Raw genomic sequence first — 20484 nt, 5'->3', positions numbered from 1 at the left:
ATTACTATCACTTTTAACATCCTCAATTTTTTCCCTATACGTGAATGTATGTACAAAGACACTTCATCAGTATGGAGAATGTTGGATCATGAAACCGGACTCGGCGATAAATTGCCTCCACCAATAAATTTTAAAATTTTTAAACGAGAGAAGAATTAATATAAATTTTTATTTCCTATAATTATGAATTTTTTAAACAATCTAATTCAAATATTATATGAGAAAAAGATTAAAAGAGCGGAATGCAAGCATTTATGTACACCAATTTTATGTTTTATCTCTTCATATTTTTTTAAGTAATTTCTTTATATATTTTTTGGTGAGTACATCGAGGAAAACCCGTCCGTATATTGCTCACCGTTTTACCTCAAAAAAAAAAAAAAATTGCTTACTATTTATCAACCAATTATCAATATTTCTTTAGTTAGGATGTTTATCTCTCATTGTTTACATAGCTGCTAATCAATTTGGTTCTTATTATACTATCAAGCTAATTTTTAATACAATTTTGTGTTGGGTATATCTGTGAAAATACCTTTTTTATTTGAGAATGATAAAAACAATTATCAATTTTTAGATTAAAATAGATGGTTCAAATTGAAAGACTCATTTTAAACAACATGTGTTTCTCTCCCTATTCTATCACTTCTAATGAACACTAATTTTTTTTTTCTTTCCTTTTTTCTATAAACCCGGCAACACCGATCTCTCACTTGTTCATCTCACTGACCCTTAATTTCAATTGATCAAGAAAATGAAGAAGCCAAGCAAACCAGTAACTATCAAATGTGTTTTAGTGTATCATTAAAGAAGAAAATATTCAATTAATTGCAGTTAAGCAAAATAGCCTCTAATCCCAATGACTAAACGAATAAAGAATAATCCTATTCACTAGAAGCATTTCACGACCCTATCTGTAACAATACAAAATCCCCATGAAAATGGGGTATATGCCTTGACAAAACATAGTAACACAGCATGATTGTTGTTTCTTCTGTACACAACCTATATCTAAGTTTTATACAGTTGGAAAGAGATTCAAAACCAATTGCCAATTTCCTAAATCATCTGTCATAGCTCCTGTTCTTGCATCTACAATCTACAACCAAACCACCGTCTTCCAAATTTCATGTACAACATAGGCAAGCCACTACCACATGTGATGAAGAACTCACGGCGCTTGGTGAACGTTCATATTCTCATGAACACTCAACACAACATTCCTCATCTCAGGAAAGATGGAGACAAGTAGAAGTTCCAGAATTGCATAGGCAAGTTGCTTCATACATACAGGAGACTAAAAAGCAACAAGACATAGAATTGTTAGTTTAGCACAAAAAAAATCCAAAAATTAATGCAAACACAAGAAAGAAGTTTGCACCAAGAGAATGCAGTAACGGAGTAGGAATTTAACCTGACTGAAGTAATATATATCTCTGGCACAGCGTCTGTACTGATTATGCCCGATCAAGCTGACTAAAGTTGTTGGAGCACCATCTGATGAAAATGTAGACAACCTCATATGTCAAAGTCTTAGGATGTAAATTATGAGAATGGAACAGCTAAATTTCAACCTTTACAAGATTCTAACATACAATGAAACTTCAAAATACCATAACATTCAAAGACCTTCACCAGAAAACCTCTTCAAGAGAGTCTAAACTCTAGAGTATAGATTAATTGCAAATTTGAAATAATCAATGATCATATAAAAATTCCTTTCATATTTTTTATGCTGGCTGAAATAATACCCTATAATTCATCGATTGCACTGTAAGTTTGTTCAGTTAACCAACCTAGTTCCAATTATTGCAAATTTCCAATTACACTAACACACTCCCTGTGGTCTAGTTATATTAATTATGTGAAAGTTGATGCCGTTTGACAAATACATGAGAATATGTGAGGTTTAGCTGCCAGTCAATACAAACGGCACAAACGAAGGGAACTGAAAATTTTGAAGATTATTCTGAGATTCAAAATTATCTTATTGATGATTAGCATTATATAAATTTTCTACTTTTATCACTATGAAGTGATAGCTAGATTAAACAATCTGAACATACCATCCACAACTTATCATATTACTTTTTCCCAATCAATTTGTAAAAAGAGTGCGTTGCAAGGGTCTAATTACCGACAAGCAAAACATGGGGATTGACCATGATAAATAATCGGTGAGAAGGCCGTGCAAACGAGTCACAGAGCTAACAGGGTGTTCATAACTGACGGACACAACTTCAAAGAAAATAACAAAATATACAAGTAGGAAAAATAAATAAAGTTTCAAACGTAGAATAATATATCCAATAACAACTGATCTCAAATTAATCAACATATGATTCTACAAGAAATAAAACTAACCAAAGAGCAGTTTCTTGATGTCACTTTCTCTACGAGCAGCCTCAAGCTGTTCCTCAAAAGAGCCAGATTCGTGTTTTGTGATGTTGCGCCCCCCAGATCCAGTTATTGTTTGAGAAGGCTTTTCATCACTGCCACCATTTGTTATTTGGGGTAATCCTACTCTTGTAAAAAACTTACCACCAGGCCAGAGGACCTGAAAACATGGCCACAGAACATGAAACATATGCACAAGCCAATGTCATAACATGATTTTATTTTTCTTTTTTACATTTTTATCCGTTGATGATTTCATCCAAGTTCAAGAAGCAAAAAAGAAGCACAAAATGAACTACATGTCTACTAGAAAACAGGCAGTGGCATCAATACGGGAAAAAAATCCAAATTCTGCATGTCTGCTAGAAAACTACTTGACCAGAAATAAACTGCATTCAGAGTGAGAGTGCCTTTTGGCTTTTGATGAGTACTTGGAGTTGGTTCATTCTCATAACTTGGAGCAGTTTGTTTTGACTAGTTTGAGAGCTTTAGCGGGAGCCAAGAGAGTAAACTTCTTGGCTGTGCAAAACCTATGCAGTTCCGTGGTCTCTTTAGGTGGAGCGGAATGTTCATGATTGTTAAGATACAAGATGATGTATATGGCTTATTTTTTGGGTATCGGTTAGGCAGATGTGTTGTCCGATTAGAGTATCTATTTGCAAACAGCAATTAGACCATAGCATCTATCTAATGCCCTAGAAGCACACATCCAACAAATAAATGGCAATTTAATCAGGCTATCGACATCCAAGTAACCTAGTTTACTCTGTTAATTTGCATATAAAGCTTCATTAATCTGAGTTGGCATATAATGTCCCAGAAAAAAAAAAGTTTGAAAAGCCTTACATCTTGGAGCCACCGAATCCCTTGTGCAATAGTGTCCTCTTTCCGAAGCCAGTGAATCTGCCTCAAGAGCCAATCATCAATAGCGTCTTCCATCACCAGCTGTAATATCTGTTTTGACATCCAAAACACCTGTCTCCTGCATTAACAGAAACTATGATATTAGCTACTTCTAAGTCCAGGTAATTAAACAAATCAACAGTGTCATGATCTGTCTCTGCATGAACAGAAACGGCGATATTAGCTACTTCCAAGTCCAGGAAATTAAACAGATCAACAGTGTCATGGCCCTTATTTTGTGTAGTAAAACCCACTTGGCCTAAAAGTAACAATTTAAAACAGCTTAAGAATGTTGAAAACTGCTTATGGTCATTGGTATGTATGTAGTTGAGATAAAAATGAAATTCATCTCTATTCCTTGGCCTAAAAGTAACAGAATTCAAAATAGTACATTATCAACAAAAAAATATCTACAGCCCCACCTCATACACATACACACTAAATGGGGGCTTGAGGCATAGATTGATCAATCATAACTATGTCGAGCTAAAATTTAATTTGAATATAACAATGAGAGGTGCAAGCATAAAACGCTAACATATCAAAAGGACTAGTCATTCTAAAATCATGAGATGTTAGGTGCAATGCAAGTTTAGGAATGAGTCTTGTCTCTAACAACATGCAAAATTCCATAATACATTACGACAACTTGCAAGCTAAAAGAATATTTAAAAGAGTAACACCAAAGGAAGGTTCTGTAAATTGTAATAAGAATAAAAAAATTAGACAATATAGAGTTAGCCATTGTTTCTAGCAGTTACTAACTTGAATATTACAGATTGACCAGATAGAGTAGTATACCTTATCCAACCTCTTTTCTTAAGCTGAAATATCTTGTCAACCAAATTCAAAAGAGGGACACTAACATTAGGAGGGGTCCACTGAAAAAAATATCAAACTAATTAATGTTTATAAAATATATTTTAAAGCAAAAAAGATGTTGTCACGAAAAATGAATACAAAGATCCAAAAATATCCTGTGTAATTCCAAGTAAAACTCCATTCCTCCTTTCTCCAGGTTATCAATCATTATTCTTTCCCTTCAGAAAAGAGGAAAAAGAGGGGCTACACTACAATACACCACTAAGCATGTCTCCAAAACACTTTCGGGAACAGCAATGTGTTTGCCTTGTGCCTCTCGTTTAATAATTTATGAAACCAAAAAACAAATGTTGGAAATAACTTCTTACCAAAGCATTAGACAAATATTGGGGGAAGCAGAGTTTTAAAGACCAGAACAATTCTATGAAAGTTAGGATGCCAATGGTAGTTCAGCTTCTTCAAATATTTGGTGGATACATCTAATCATTCCAAAAGGGGATTATTCCTATGTGGATTATTCCCATGTTTTCTATTTGTATTTAGTCAACAAGGCTTTAAATTCCATTCGTGTTGCGGTCCTTGATACAGTCAAGAATTGCAATCAAATATGACCTCAATCGTGGTCGCAGAGACATAAAAACCTTGATATTGTAGCTCAGATTGTGGCCGCGAAGCTTTATCAATTAATTTAATATGCAAGCAAATTCTATGGTGGACCACTTTGATAGGTGATCCACAACCGGTACTTGAAAATCTTTTGAATCTTCAATGCGACAGATGTTGTCTTCTGGAAGTAGAAGCTCACGGTCCTTCACGTTTTCACAGTTGAGATAGTGATTTGATCGATGTCAATTGACAAAAAAAAAAAAAAAAAAAATATCTGTGTCTAAAACTTAACTCATTTGTTTTTCCTTATTTTTATCAAACTAACATTGATCATGTCATCTTCTCAATCACAATGATGAGGAGCGCCATGAGCTTCTACTTCCAAAGGTCGCCAAAATAATAGACAACACAGCAAGCCATGCAAGAAAATGATCCAAGCTTTTGGCACGCTAATGAGTTAACTTAGTCAAGTACAAATTCTTTTCTTCTTTTTGTTTGGGGTCATTTTTTTTCATAAAGGAGATAATAGAGCAGTGGATGTATTAATGTTGTATGGTTTTCATCATGGCTCGGTTATAAATGATAGTCCTAGCTTGACAAAGTATGCTGCATTGTAGTCAGCAATATATTCCAGAAACAATAACCAGCTAATAAATAATAAATAATCGAAGCAAAACCGTTAAGTACGGGAGCAGAGAACCAAGTTTCTCAATCATCAGTTAAATACTTAAATGTGAAGTGCGACTTGGAAAAGCAAACTCAGCAGCCTACACATACCTCAGGTGGCACTCCAACAGGATCCTCCAAATTATCGCGAGTAAGAATGGAATTTGTAGTTGGAACGTCATTGCTAATCCTAGCTTCCTCCGACAGATCACGCTGTCTATCAATAGCCAAGTTGCTGGACTCGTCAGTATAGTCTGTTACCAGTGATGGGTAACCTTTCAAAATCAATGCATTATCTTGTACTTCTTCTCTATCAAAATTATCATGGCCTAGATTACTGATCCTATCACTGTCCTCAGTATCAGAACTTAACACACTTGTTGTAGCACTTTGCTGTGTGGTACTTTTATCCAATTCATCTGCATTCCAAGGCAAGTACAATGATGTAGAAGGCCCCTCATTGATGAGGGATGGTGATCCACCAACTTTTCGCCTTAAACCATCTGAAACCCCCTTGAACTGGCGTACAATATCATCCACAGCATCATCTACATTTACTGTTGATATAAAACAATCAAACATCGTGTTTTGAATCAATAAAAATTTCTAGATTTAGAAAGCCTTCTACAAATTAGGATTACGTTAAAAAAAAAACTTGATACCACTGATAAACAAAGAAAACTAATTTTGAATAAGAAAATGTCATGTTTTCTTCAACTTAATCCTCTTATAAATAGATATATAACAATCTAATTCGTATTACAAAGAAAATGAAAGAAAAGCCTCTATGTGCAAAACAGTTTCTATCAATTAGGAATAAATAAATCCATTCACTGAAGAGAGAATTTGCTATAACAGAAATAGAAGAGTAGCACCTAATTTCAACATAAAAATTACACTCCCTCTGTCCCATATTATATGACACAGTTGACTCTGTCACGTATGCCAATGCATAATTTTGATATGAAATATCTTTAATAATAATATATTAGAAAAAATTATGAAAATTTGATATTTTGAAAATATTTGTCGAGACAAATCCAACATCAACTTATATGTTATGATTTGTCTTTGTATATTAGTAGAAAAATATGGTCAAAGTATATTATGTGAATAATGCACATTTTCAAAGTAGGTCATTTAAATTGGGACGGAGGGAGTATCATAAAATACATCGTAGTAGTCACATGGCCCCCTATTTAAAATACATCGTTGTAATCACATGGCCCCCTATTATATCCTGCTCAACCTACCCGAAACAATGACCTAGAAGTTTAGGTCTAATGGGTTTGAATCCTCAATAAACCGAGAGAAGGCATACTAAAATGGCATGGCATGAATCTTTTTCTTCCACTTCTATTCGATTTTTCTTATTATTGTATTTTAATGGTAAGTAGGCTTTGAACAATTTCAAAAGTTTAAAAAATAGAATTACCAATCAAACATTCTATTAAGCATTAACTCAGAGAAGATTGTCTTTCCAAAAAAAACTCAAGATTGACAAGAGAGGTCACCATACATAGAATAGCTACAGCCTGGATTCTAATTTCTAAACTTTCATATGACATAAAACAAAATGTTACAATTAATAAGAGGATACCTGCCAAGGTCTTCATCACTGAAGAAGATTTCCCAAAAGAGTAGTTCTTCAGAAATAAAACAAAACAATAGTCTGTTAGACTGTCGTTTTTCACGGCCAAAAATCACCAATAGAGATTATAAAAAGGTAACTCATCAGAAGTAATAATAAGAAACATCAAGCTGATACACACCTTTGAGGAAACGCTAAAAAAGTCCCATACTTCATGTTGTTCAGCAACATTAGCTATTGACAGGAGATCCTGAAGTAAGACAGCATAATTTAACCAAAGAGATAATTTAAAAGTATGAAAGGAAACAATGAATTTAATTTATTTATTAGGGTCATACTAACTTGTGCCCTAAGGATGCAAGTTAAGGAACTAAAAAAAGGAAATAATAAATAAATTTTGTATTGAAAATATAAATTATTAAACTTTTACAACAATAAATACAAAAGTTCCAAAAAAATATTTCTATCTTTAGCTTTTAAACTTGTGCCTTAAGGGCATAACCCTTTCCCTATTTATTATTGCAACAAGGAATAAAATACCTGGAGATATTTATCAAGCTGAACGCAACGTTGATGTACAAAGGCATCATCAGTGTTCGAGGAAAATATCCTTTTAGGAGGCAAATGCAATGTGTAATTTGGAATATCTTTAAGATGTCGATGCAACCGCTCAAAATTCCTGTATCTGTATACCACCAAAATATATTATGGTAAGTAAAGTCATATATAAAGATGGCGAGACTTGATGATATTTATTCTGTTTGATGAGCAGTTTAAAACTTAAAACAGGGGAAAGAAAAATTAGACATGAAAATATAATTTGGTGATCCTGGCATTTTATTTTGTAATTAGAAACCCAAAGAAATTATGGTAGTCACCTACGATAAAGTCAAAGTACAGAGATAAAGATGGAACAAGCAATTTCGAGATTCAAACCTATTTATTACGTACGACGGAGCAGTTTAAACTCAAAAAAGGGGGGAAGAGAAAGATTGAACAAGAAAATACAACTCAGTTATCCTGGTATTCTATTTACAGCCTTGTATAAATCCAGTTCATATCAAACTGTTTGTAAAATTCGAATCAAATATAGTTTGTGCACACTTATTACTAAAAAAATATAAGAAAGAAGTAAACCTTCTTTTTACAAACCAAGTTCTATTCTGTCCATCAGTCACTGCAATTGAGTAGACAGCAAAAGATGTGGACGCAATTTTCTCAAAATATGCTCCCACAACCTGCAACGTTTTAGTAGACAATAACAACAATCAACAAATACACACAATGAAATATTTTATCAGAAATACCATTCTGATTTATAAAAGGGTAAACGAATAAAGAAAGTAAATTCTAAATCAATGTGCTTTTTAGAATACTATTCTCAAAGATATTTAACTTTAAGCCAAAATTGCATACCCGGCACCGGAGCTTTGGAGCTAATTGCCCCTCTTTCCTAACTATCATGTCAGAAGAACTCTTTCCCCGAAATCCTTCGCGCCTCTCAAATTCCGGGTTGAAAAACTCTGAAATAATGGAGCTACCTTCTTGATTAGGGTGGATTGCCAAGGCAGAAGCACTGCTAGACCTCTTTAATGAAATTTTATACCCTTCAGAAGCATGGTCCTTTGTACCCTTCACTTTATCAACTCTGAGCTCTCCCTCAAACGATAATTTCTTGTCTGGGTTTTGAGAATATTCTGAGATATTTGTACTTGCAACGCTTTGTAGTGGATCCGTAGCCAAGGCATGCGTTGAAGGTAGAGAGGACTTCACTTCAGCAGCTTCATACTTTCCATGTTTACTCACTAACGTTTCCTGGTTCATTTTTCTATTCAGCAATGAACAGTCAGAAGCAGAACTCTTGGTGGGAATATCCTGAGATCCACTTTTGACAATTTTGTTCTCTTTCCTTTTGTAATTTCTTCCTTTTGCCCACATGTTCTCAAGATTCTCGGGCATAAGAATTTCAGTTCTCCTCTGAGTTGCAACCTCCAACATTTGTGCCCAATCAGGAGGCTTGGGCTGTGAAGATTTTTGATGGACTGAATTATTTTGTAAGGATGTCTCTCCCTGGTCACTCATTTTGGCCAATGTCATCTCAGTTCCTTGGTATAAAGGTGGATGCTTACTAGAGGCTGTGAGATTGTCATGTCCGCCGCTATTAGCAACAGAGTTACCATGATGATGACTTGCTACATTAGTTGACTGATCGCCACCCATCCACTTTTTACTATCGTTGTCGTTAAGGAGAAGTAGAAGTGTTTCAATCAGCTCATTTATAAACCTGACAAAAAGATTTGCATATTTTATTACAAGTAGGTTACGATAAGAAAAATAAATGAAATAGAAAAATGCGAACCCAATATTTCCATCTCATGAATAAAAAATGATATGTTTATTTTTTAAATCAGGAAGCAAATGGTCTACAAATTCTGTATTAACATGTTTTCAATTGCAGTTAAAAATGTAGCATAAAATCAATTTACGTGTCTTCACCAAAATCCAAATAGCATAAGCTTTTCGTATAATTGGTTCTCAACACAATGACCAAGTTTCTAGAGATTGATCCTTGCCATCACCATTCATTCATTAAAGAGTTGAATTTCAGCACATGGTAGGTGCACCTATGCATTATCAACACTGCAAGCTTAAAGAGCTATTGCGTGAGGGCAGTGACGACGTCAGGAATCATAATTCAGAGGGACCATGAACACAACAAAACTCTAATATTTATATAATATATTTTGCATGCTACAAAATAAAACAACGATTTGACCTAGCTACTGTTTACGGCAAAATTGCTTAGTAATTAACCAATTATGGGGCCATAAAGTAATTAACCAATCATAGGGCCATAAAGTAATTAACCATGTAACACTTGAATGAATTATAAAACTCAGTGGTGGCCATGGCACCTGCCAGTCCCCCTTCTCCCTCCGTCCCAGCATGAGGGACCATGTTAGACATATATAGTATAAAATCACTGAAGTGTCCTCACCCAACAGCTTAAACTTTTATGAGATCCTTGGTTAATGATGTTCTCAGTTAAACAATACGATTTGCTCTTTTAAACCTAAATATAAATCTTAAAGTTTCGGAACTGGTTTTTGATGAAACAGGAGGGTATGATAGTTGGACAAAACACAAAGCCATTGTTTCGAAATCACAACGATCAGGATTAGCAGATGTTAGGATATAGGATAAGAAGGACGTCGTTAGGATATGCGACAAGGAGTTAGTAGGGCTAAGCAAAAGATGGTGACCCACCCGGAACCCGATAAAACCAAAACAAAATTGGGTTGTATGGCGGGTTTGATTGGGTTTCGGGTATTAAAATGCATTAATTCAGTTAAGAGTGGGCTGATACGGTCGGGTGCGGTTCTGGAAAATGAAATCTATCGATACCCATACCCGACCGAACCTCGAAGTATGTATAACTATCTGACGGATTGAGACCAATTGTTACTTGTTAGAGTCGGTCAACTTTCTTTCTTTTTCCTCAATACCACACGCGTTTCCCATTTATCAATATTTTCTCTCTCCCAATGTCTTTCCACCATCCTTCTCCTCTGCCAATGTCCCATCCTACTACTACTACTACTACTCACAATAAACGAGCTAAAAGTATTATCTAATATTAATAAAAACTAAACGTATTATCTAACATTAATAAAAAAGGAAAATATATTTTTGTGAATCCTTCTTATCTCAAAGTCTACTGCAAAATCATTTTTCCAAGATGCAGATCTGTTACTGTATCAATACTTTCTGCACCTTTATTTTTGGCATTGTATGCTTGTATGTTTCTTGTTTACTCCTTTTTCAATCCTCCCTTGTTCGTTTCCAATTCTTTTTCTTCCTTTTCGACAAAGCTATTTGCTAAACAGAAGGAGATCATGGTTTTGCAAACATCGTGTGAAACTGCAGGAAGATTCTAGGTGTAGCACGACTTGAAGTGTTCCGGCTTGAATGTGTTGTTGCTTGTAATTATCACCTGACGTTGAGATTGTTTCTTCTGACCAAACCGAAGGAACCCACCCGTATAACCCATCTCCAACACAACCTGAAATCCGCCTAAACCAGAGCCTTCAACGGTTGAGAATGGGTGCCTATTTTCCACCGGCAGTTTCATTCAGATGGGTGCCAGATGCTCAGCCCTAGGAGTTAGTTAGGGAAGTTATTAGCTAATGGGGTAGTTATTTTAATGTATAATAAATACGGAGGTTATTGAGTTGGAGAGAATATTATTGAGTACTGTAAACTTTTGTGAATGGAGTATTGACTCTTTTGTAGAAGGGGAAACCCTTGCAGAAGAGATTTCTAGCCCATTATCTTTCTAACTTTTATTCTTTCAATAAAATAGTTCTTTCCTTTGACTTATTAAAATCTGATTTAAAATTGATACCATCAATGGCCTCATCATAATCTTTCTAGTTTTAAATCCACAACTTCAAAAAAAACAGCCAAAACAGAATAAAATCACTTCGGACTTCATTGACAATGACATGGCATAAATATGAGGTGGACAGTAAAGTATATTCATACTCTGCGCCATAACAATGAATATCATTTTCATTCAGCCCTCTTTTGTATCTTCATGTATTCTGCCTACTTAACCAAATGGGCCCTAAATATGTTTTTGACCTACAAAAACCCCCCGAGTCCCTACATAAACACAACTTAAAAGACTATTCAAAATCTCGAATATGATGTAGCAACCATTCCGTAGAGCCCATATTGTTAAGATCCATTTCCCCAGAAAAGTAATTATCACAAAAATAAATGTGAGACAAAATATTCAACGACATACCCTGGGCTTGCCAAATTCATAACAGGCTGCATCACCAAGCAAGTCAAAAGTTCCCGAGATATTGAGCGAATCACGGGACACTGCGCTTCTCGTTGTCTTAGTACTGTAGCTAAAAGTGCACTCATTAGCCGCTGAAGAACCTACAAAAAGAACATTCATTCGTCAGATAAGATAATAAGAAATAATTCTCAAACAAAAGAAACATATATATCATTGGAACACTCCACTGATCCACTCACACCTTGTACTCACTCTCGGGAGACCTTAGTGCTGGATGAAGCTCCTTAGAGTTCAACAAATGGAATTTCAATCTGTCATCCCTCTCTTCTGTAGATAATGTTTTCATAACGTCGACACCTATTGCCGCTTGATTTCTTCTAAAAAGTTCCAAGTGATCACCTACTAAATCAACTAAATCCCTGAAATTTAAATAAATCAGAACAAAAATCAGTAGTTTTCATAATACTTTATCTTTGGCAGCCATTATAGGGTCGAAAAAGCAACATACCTTGTCAACAAGTCGACAAGATTTATCTCTTTAACCCTCGCTGATATTTCAGCAAGAACATCCATGATTATAGCGTGTATCTGATCAGGAAACTCCCTATCTGGAGTAATTTCTGAGTACCACAAATCAACCACGAAATCCTTCAAAATCTTATCAATGAAATCAGCCATTGCATCCTCCACAACAGGAGAATCAATTTTCCTCTTCCATTTTACCGGGGGAGGCACACTAGATAGACGCGGATCATTCAAAGATAACTGTCTTTTCTCCAAATGTGACAGATATGTATGTGATCTAGGTTGTTTAACCTTCCAACGAAATTCCACATTATTTACAATAATGCGCATAGCACAAACAAATAGAATTGACATCGGCACATTCATCCACATCGATTTACTTGTATCTGTGAAAGATAATCAACACACAGAACATGAATACAAACACACTATAGTCTTATGGTAGAACCTAAGATGAATAAAGACTAATCAAGCAAAATATATGAAACTTACTGGTGAGGAAATAAGAAACGGCGAAAATAGAGAGAGCCCACCAAAGAGTGCGGAGCTTGAACTCTTGGATCAGATCATTCACACTCTCCATGGGTTTCTTCTTCATCGTTGAATCAGACAACAACACCGTTACAAATCATCAACAACCTTTTACCGCACCAAGGTGTTTGTTTTTGTCTTGTTTGTTTTGGTTTGGAAGAAAGAAAGAAGAAACAGTATGTAATACCTGGAATTGAATTGAATTATCGAGCGAGCAGAAAAATAATATTAATGGAATATTCTTTGTATTGTGGGTTATGAGTTGTTGGTCTTGTTCTTGTTCTTCTTTTTTATAAAGTGCAACCACCAGTTGAGTCCAACACGACCTAAGTTGAATTCGATTTGGAGGTGAAGATAAGTGATGATCAAAATCATAACATGTGTGTGCGTGCGTCACTTTGTTATAATCTACCTAAAAATAATACTATTACTTTTTTTTTATTGGAAAATATACACTTGAATTGGCAATTCTCTTATTTCTTTTGTATGTATAAAAACGTTTTAACGTCGAAATTGTTAGGTCGGATACATTTTTTATTCAAATCTGTGAGTTTTATGTGGTTTTTGTTACTTCGTCTACACACTAAAAAATAGAAAACTAACAAGGCTAGAAATTGCACGGTATGAAACACTTATTTGTTCGTCGCAGGCGGCAATTGGCAAACAAAGTTCAGACACAGCATCTAGAAGAGTCGTCGATCCACTGTCATATGTGTTTGAAGTTTTGCGAGATAATCAACACACGTATTACCTTCTTCTATGACAGGATGACACAATTGGAAAGTCCAAACATTATCGTTTACTTTTTTATGGCCGCTATCTCGTTGCATAATGGTGTGTCAATATATCAACATGGTTGACTCGTTTTTATAGTTTACATACTTTTGTATTACCTGTACCAGGTGGATAATATGCAAAGAGTCGGTCTAACACGTAGTATTCTTAAGACCTTCCTTCCAACAAATTTGAATCTCATGCATCAAAGCCGTAATTTCAGTTTGTCAATATTACCATAAAAGCCAAGAATGCATTCTACGTCAGACACCTAATCAAACTACCAAACTTCGCCATTCATGGTTTGATTTGGAAGAATCGTCTTGTTTATACTAATTGTTAGTTTACATTTTTCCTTTTTCTCTTCATTTTGTACTAACAGAAAATAGTATATTCACAAAAAAAATGAAACCGCCAATTTCTTCTTTATTATTTTTTATGTGAAAAACCATCAATGTCTCGAAGCTAACACACAAGTAAAATCAAGGACAATTTTGTCTTTATCACCAATTAAGAGCAATATACTTTTCAAATTTTAAATTTAATTTTTTAATTGCAATTTTCTTTTTCTTTTCCTGGCTCACCCTTTTCTTACCTTCACTTTTTTTTGTCTATATTATTCCATATATTATCTCTTTTTTCTTCTTTTTTTTCAAGGTAAAGTTCTTCTCTTTCTGCTGCTCACAGGACTCTCTTCAATTTTATGTCTATATTTGCTTTTTTTTTTCCTTACTTTTACTCATGAAAGATGTGTTTGAATACTCAAAGTGTGATTTTATTCATGGGTATTTCTCAACCTCTTTAATAATTTTTTCACCTTCGTTTGGAGTTCAAAAACGAAATAAACGGGAAAATATAATAGCAACAAAAAAATTAGAATGAAAACGAAAAACAAGATTGTGAATGAAAACAAAACAAAAAATAATGGCCACTTTACGAAATTTCTACAAAGCTTTCTTCTCTCCTCTCCTATTTTTTCCGGCCGTCATGTTTTAACTTTGTAATTGTATCCTAGTTTTTTTTTTTTTTTTAAGGAATTGTATCCTAGTTTTTGTTATGAGAAATGATATTTGTACAACCATTTTATGACAACTTTTGAACAACTTTCTCTCTCATACTCACATGATCTTGTTATCCTCTATTTAGTTTTTTTTTCATTGCTGATGTGTTATTTAACATGAATATTTCATTTTTCTATTTGTCCCCTCACCATCCCCCACTTTTTTTTGTCCCTCACCACCCCCACTTTTTTTTTGGGGGTTTGTACGGCACATTATCAATTTGTTCATTGTACTTGCTATTTTGATGAATTATGACATGAATATAAAGTGCAATAAGATTAAGCTTATCTTTGGTGGATTTTTGTGATCATATTGGAATACCACTTTTGGTAAATATTTTTTTTGAAGGAACCACTTTTGGTAAATATTGATTGGTATATGTATGCAGTGTGACTTTTACAATATTATTCTTTAAAAATATTTTTTAACATGTTGTAAGTTTCTTTCTCAATATTTTATATAGGGTTCCAGGGGAACAAACTGAGGAGGGGGGAAACAACACTTATCCAAAATAGGTCTAGGACTTCCAAAAAACTTTTCAGTAGAGCGCCAACGATCGATTCTCTGAAATCAACAAAAGGTAAAATTTAGTTCTGTTTGACTATATTAGTCTGTCAAATATTAGTATTCATGTAGTAATATGATTTTGTTTATTATTGTTTTTTTTTTTGTGTGAATAAAACAAATATTACTGAAAAGTTCAAGTCCCAGATGGGTTGGGCATGTACAAAATGATGTATAAGTATATTTGGAATATCTTCAATCCAAACACCTTTCCTTATTATCTTCAATCCAAACACCTTTCCCAGTTAGAAAAGCACATTTAGCCAAGAACTAATTGATGTAAGTATTACCCTATACTGTTATATCTATATTGTATTACCCCTGCATTTTACTTTTTTTTTGACAAGACCCCTGCATTTTACTTGAACTACCTATTTTTGGTAACATATATAAAATTTAAAATTATATTTATTTTTATTTGTCTCTGAAATTGTTCCAACATTAGAGTAATAAGTTAGCAATACCACACCGGGAAAGACAATTTGAGTTTTTCGGTTTGCTTTTGTACATAAATTATCAATCAAATATGGTTTGCCTCATGTTACCGGAAAACCACTTTGAATCCCTTATGGTTTGCCTTTCAAGACCAAAAAACACAATACTATTGTTTTCGCTTCCAATCTATAACTCATAGAAACTAAAATGCTTTAGACCTGATTTACGGAAAACGTCAACAAACGATCTCGATCAGATATGGTTTCGCAAAACACAAACACATGATTATAGTTTTTAATTTCTTGTTAGTTAGTTTGGTTTGGTCTTTTTTTAGTTTGTTTGTTACTTTTTTTGTTTGTTTACGTATATATGAAATACCAAACCGGAATACAAAAATAGTTTGTTTGTTACTTTTTTTGTTTGTTTGCGTATATATGAAATACCAAACTGGAAAACAAAAATCTAGTTTTCGAATAAATAAATAAAATATAAATCGAGAATTTTTTATATAGTTTTTCAGGAAATACAAAGTGGGGGTGAATTCATGCTAAACTAAAAAAGGTTGAAAGGAATAGTGAAAAATTAAGGTATAAAATGTTAAATGGTAAAAGGATAAAGTTAGAATTTTTAGTGGTTTGTAGGGGTGAAGGTATAAACATAGGGGTATAAGTAAACATATTCTTACTTGATTGTTATATCTATGGAAATGCCCATGTTGAATCGAGTTATAACATGGGCCAAAAATCCAACATTCTTCAATAATTGATTTCTTGTAGTGAAATTATTTTCGCCTCTTCACCCATCTTAGAAAATTGCTCTTCTCCCTTTTGGTTTTACTCATTCCACTTTGCTTTTGTGCCTACGTGAGTTAAATCGCGTTGAAAAATGTCGAACGTGAGTTAACCCACGTTGGTCATTTTTAAGAGGAACGAGCAAAACCAAAAGGGAGAAGAGCAATTCTCCCCATCTTATGCATCCTGTGATTTTTCTATCTTTCTCAGTTTGAATTCTAAAAACCAAATAGGAAAAACACAGTAAGGTTTCTAGAATTTGAACCATGCTAATATATAAAACGTCCTCGGTCTCTTTCCCTCGTATCTCTATTTTCATTCTTTGACTAATTGAGTGTGAAAGAAGTAATTAACAAGGTAACCCAAGTCACAACCCAAACTTGATTAAAGAATCCAAGTATTTTTTATTTTTTTTTACAAAGAACACATGTGATTAGCATTAATGTGTTTTCTGTATAAAAAAAAACATTCACATGTTTTGGCTTCTAATTTTATTTGAAAAAAATGGGTTAGTTTAATATTTATAATATTATTAATTAAAAATGTCACATTGAACTTAACTCAATTGGTAAGCACATTGTATTATATATGCATCAGTCGGAGTTTGAACTTCAGACATCTCACTTATTCATTTTGAGAGGTGGATTTCTAATCACTATGCTATTTGACAAAAGAAAAAAAAATCCAAACGTTTTTACAAATAGTTTACATGAAGAGTGCATGCAGGGCCGGCCCATAGCCCGTCGAGGCTGGGCTATGACACCGGGCCTCGATTTTTTTGGGGCCCAAAACATATTTTTTTTTTATATGTAAGGCACTTAATTAATATTTATATAGAGATAATGCACTAATATTTCAAACAGCTCACAGTGCTTCAGTGGTGCGCCTGCCTTTGATTGAGTGTTTGTTTGGGAGTGGGTTTGACTCCCACTAGAGTACTTTTTATCAATAATTTTTATTTTAGTGCCTTATTTAGTCTTTTGGGGCCCAAAATTTAATATTTTTTTTCCATCCTTAAAAACTAAAACAGGGCCAACAAATTTGTTAAGACGGCCCTGAGTGCATGTTGTGTTTTTTTTTTTTTTTAAAGAAGAGAAAGAACCCATGGCCGAACACAATAGATGGAAATTCATGTTTGGTTATGTTTTGATAAAAATTGATTTTGAATGAATTGATTATGTAAAATTGATTCTGACTAAAAACGAATTATAGATAAAATGATTTGTGTTTGAATGCGTTCATATAAAAGTAAATTAAATTATAAATTTGTATGTTAGCATAAATTCTAGAATTAAAAAATACGAATATGTTAGAAATTCTAGATAAAATATATCCCAAAGATTGGTCGCATTTGGTTGCGCTGTGCACACAGTTTCTTCTGTCAAACCAATCCCCACACCATCCATCCACCCAATGCTTGTCTTCAACGTTTTGATTAGATCATGAGACCATTCTCCCACTTGCATGGCCCCAAAGTTCCTAAACACAACAAAAGCGCGCTCCAACATGGTCCCACTTTACCAAAAAGAGCAGGCACCCAAACCTCAATAATATGTCATATTCTTAAATATATTTTTTGGTACAATATCCTTAAATATTTTTATTTTAAGGATTTTTTTTTAACAAGCTTTTATTTTAAGGAAATTATAACCGAACAAAATGCAATTTATTGGATTAGGCTAATGAGTGTTATAAAAATATTGTTTAAAAAATACATAAAAGAAAAACGTGTCTTAAAAATATAAGCCAAAGACTAGTTAAAGTTATAATCACATCACTTTTTAATTAAAAAGTTACTAGATATTTTGGTTTCCTTGAACAGTAGTCTAAGAGAATAGTTAAAAATTCAGTTAGATATTTATTTTTGTTTGAGAATAAATTGGTTGGAGAAAAAAATTATGAAATATTAAATTGAGTCTTCACTCATTTAATAAAAAGAGAAAATCTATATTTTACATATTATATCTAATATCCCTTGAATTTATCTTAGTGTTGTTGTTTTACTCCATTCGTCTCTATTTATAAGAACCTTTTCACCTTTTATTTGTCCCTATGGTTTCTTTTTTGTGTTTTGTAATTGTTTTTTATATCCTTGACACACCTTGTGCTTTGGGTAGTTTTCATGAATATATTACATTTGATTTATTAAACAAAGTGTTTCCTCAAAACATAAACCGTATCTTTATTATATATTTTTTTTAGAATATTTTATTTTTATAATTTAATGTATATTATAAGGTATAAGATGAGTGAAGTTAGTCTGTATAAGTATCTATCTAGTCACCTTCTCAAAAAAAGTATCTATTTAGTACAACTCTATATACTATATATAAAAGGAAATGTCCATTGAATTTACCAATTTGCCCCTAGGAGGGGCATTTTGGTAATTCAATTATTGGAGGGTGGTTTTTTTTTTTAGGGTTGGCCAGTGAATTTTCATTTTTGCCCCTAACCAATTTTTTTTAATTATTTTCTAATTTTTATATTTTTAATAACTTTTAATTATTTTCCAATTTTTATATTTTTAACTATTCTTCAATTTTTCCTCCCAAATTCAATTGCTTCTACATTGCCGTTGTGGGAGATTAAGGTATCGTTTGACCCGACTTTTTTCAAACTTCTCTACATTTTTAAGGAGAAGTTAAGCCGAATACAATATCAATTAAGTGCTTCCTAAAAAAAATACTTTTTTTGAACGCATAAAATTGAATGGAATGAGCTTTGACCATAAGCTGTTGAATGTTACTTTAAAAAACTATTTCTCGACAATTTATTTCACAAACACCTCTTTTCAACTCACGCTGAGAACCTTTTCTTTATTTTTTAATATTATATTTCAATATGTTTTTTTCTTCCATTTAACTTTATTTTTTTTAACCGTTCCATTAATTTTTTAAGGAGATTCCATTTAGTTTTATTACCTTTTTTTCAAAGGAATTTTATTATCTTTTTATCACTTATATATTTAATTTCAATATCGTTTAATCATCACAATCTCACAAATATTTTTATTCACGCTGTCATTTAATGATCCCAAATATTTTTACCATCTATCCTTTCAATGTAATCTTCCAGACTGAATATTACTAAGCATATGTGAAGAGACTGAATATTGCTCAGCTAATATTACTTTTTTGACGTCAAAGAGATTTTTTATTTTTTAACGGTCAAATTATTAATAACCAAGTTCCTACACAAGACGCTAAAGAGTTTAATGTGTTTCCTTCGTTCATTTTGTGTCATGTAAATATTGGTGTTAATCCCTTTTTGGTAACTCTATGACAGTAGCGCTCACTTTTATAATTTTAACTAATATGTAATTTATGATGTTTTCCTGCTCTTGATAAAGCTTTCATAAATATTTTGATAAAGATTTATAATATTTGTGCAATATTCATTAATTTGTTCATTTTTCATTCGGAACAATTTTTTTACAAAATACGTTACTGAACCCCATGCCTTAGATCATGCATCACAAATATTTGGATTATGCGACCTTCATTCTCAAATTTACGAAGAATGGTAATATTCCGTAATTTGAACATCTCTCCTTTAAAACAAGTTTTTTAAAAGTGCGTATAATTCACATGAAAGGACTCGATACTAAATTGCAGTCAATATCTGTCTTTGTTGTAGATCATGTGAAATCATTTAAATACGTTGAAACTGAAAGGCAAAATGATATAAATCAAGTAGAGAGGCATTCAACTATCTGTCTGATTCAGAAGTTTGTTCACCTGAAAGGACTGGATACTAAATTGCAGTTAATATCTACCTTTGTTGTAGATCATGTGAAAGGATTTATATACGTGGTACTAAATTGCAGTTAATATCTGCCTTTGCTAGGGGTGACAAAAATACACATGCTCACGGGTACCTGTGGGTAAAATCCGTCACGGGTATGGAGCGGGTAGCTAAACGGGTATCCACGGGTATAATAGACGGGTATTTGACTACCCATTATTATATGGACACAGACACGGATTGGATTGTATCCATACCCACGAG

At 33.3% G+C, this 20484-nt stretch overlaps 1 protein-coding gene across 1 annotated transcript; it reads right to left on the bottom strand.

Annotated features, from left to right (window-relative positions):
- Window positions 1–776: 776 nt before the first annotated feature.
- On the bottom strand, window positions 777–13226 carry LOC146932190 (phox domain-containing protein). The gene is made up of 15 exons (XM_085703826.1): window positions 12813–13226; window positions 12304–12706; window positions 12037–12214; window positions 11796–11935; window positions 8402–9269; window positions 8123–8223; window positions 7526–7670; window positions 7167–7235; window positions 6995–7040; window positions 5506–5951; window positions 4102–4181; window positions 3244–3379; window positions 2365–2557; window positions 1415–1497; window positions 777–1297 (listed from the first exon to the last, which is right to left on the bottom strand). Exons 1-15 carry the CDS (start codon window positions 12916–12918, stop codon window positions 1172–1174), a joined length of 3120 nt encoding a protein of 1039 aa, XP_085559952.1. The 5' UTR covers window positions 12919–13226; the 3' UTR covers window positions 777–1171.
- Window positions 13227–20484: the final 7258 nt, after the last annotated feature.

Source organism: Medicago sativa, chromosome 4 (genome assembly GCF_051527215.1).
Source record: "Medicago sativa cultivar Bolivia chromosome 4, Bolivia_mono, whole genome shotgun sequence".
In the NCBI taxonomy this organism is placed as follows: Eukaryota; Viridiplantae; Streptophyta; class Magnoliopsida; order Fabales; family Fabaceae; genus Medicago; species Medicago sativa.
Note: the sequence above shows the minus strand (reverse complement) of the source record. Positions and strands in the feature narration are given on the sequence as shown.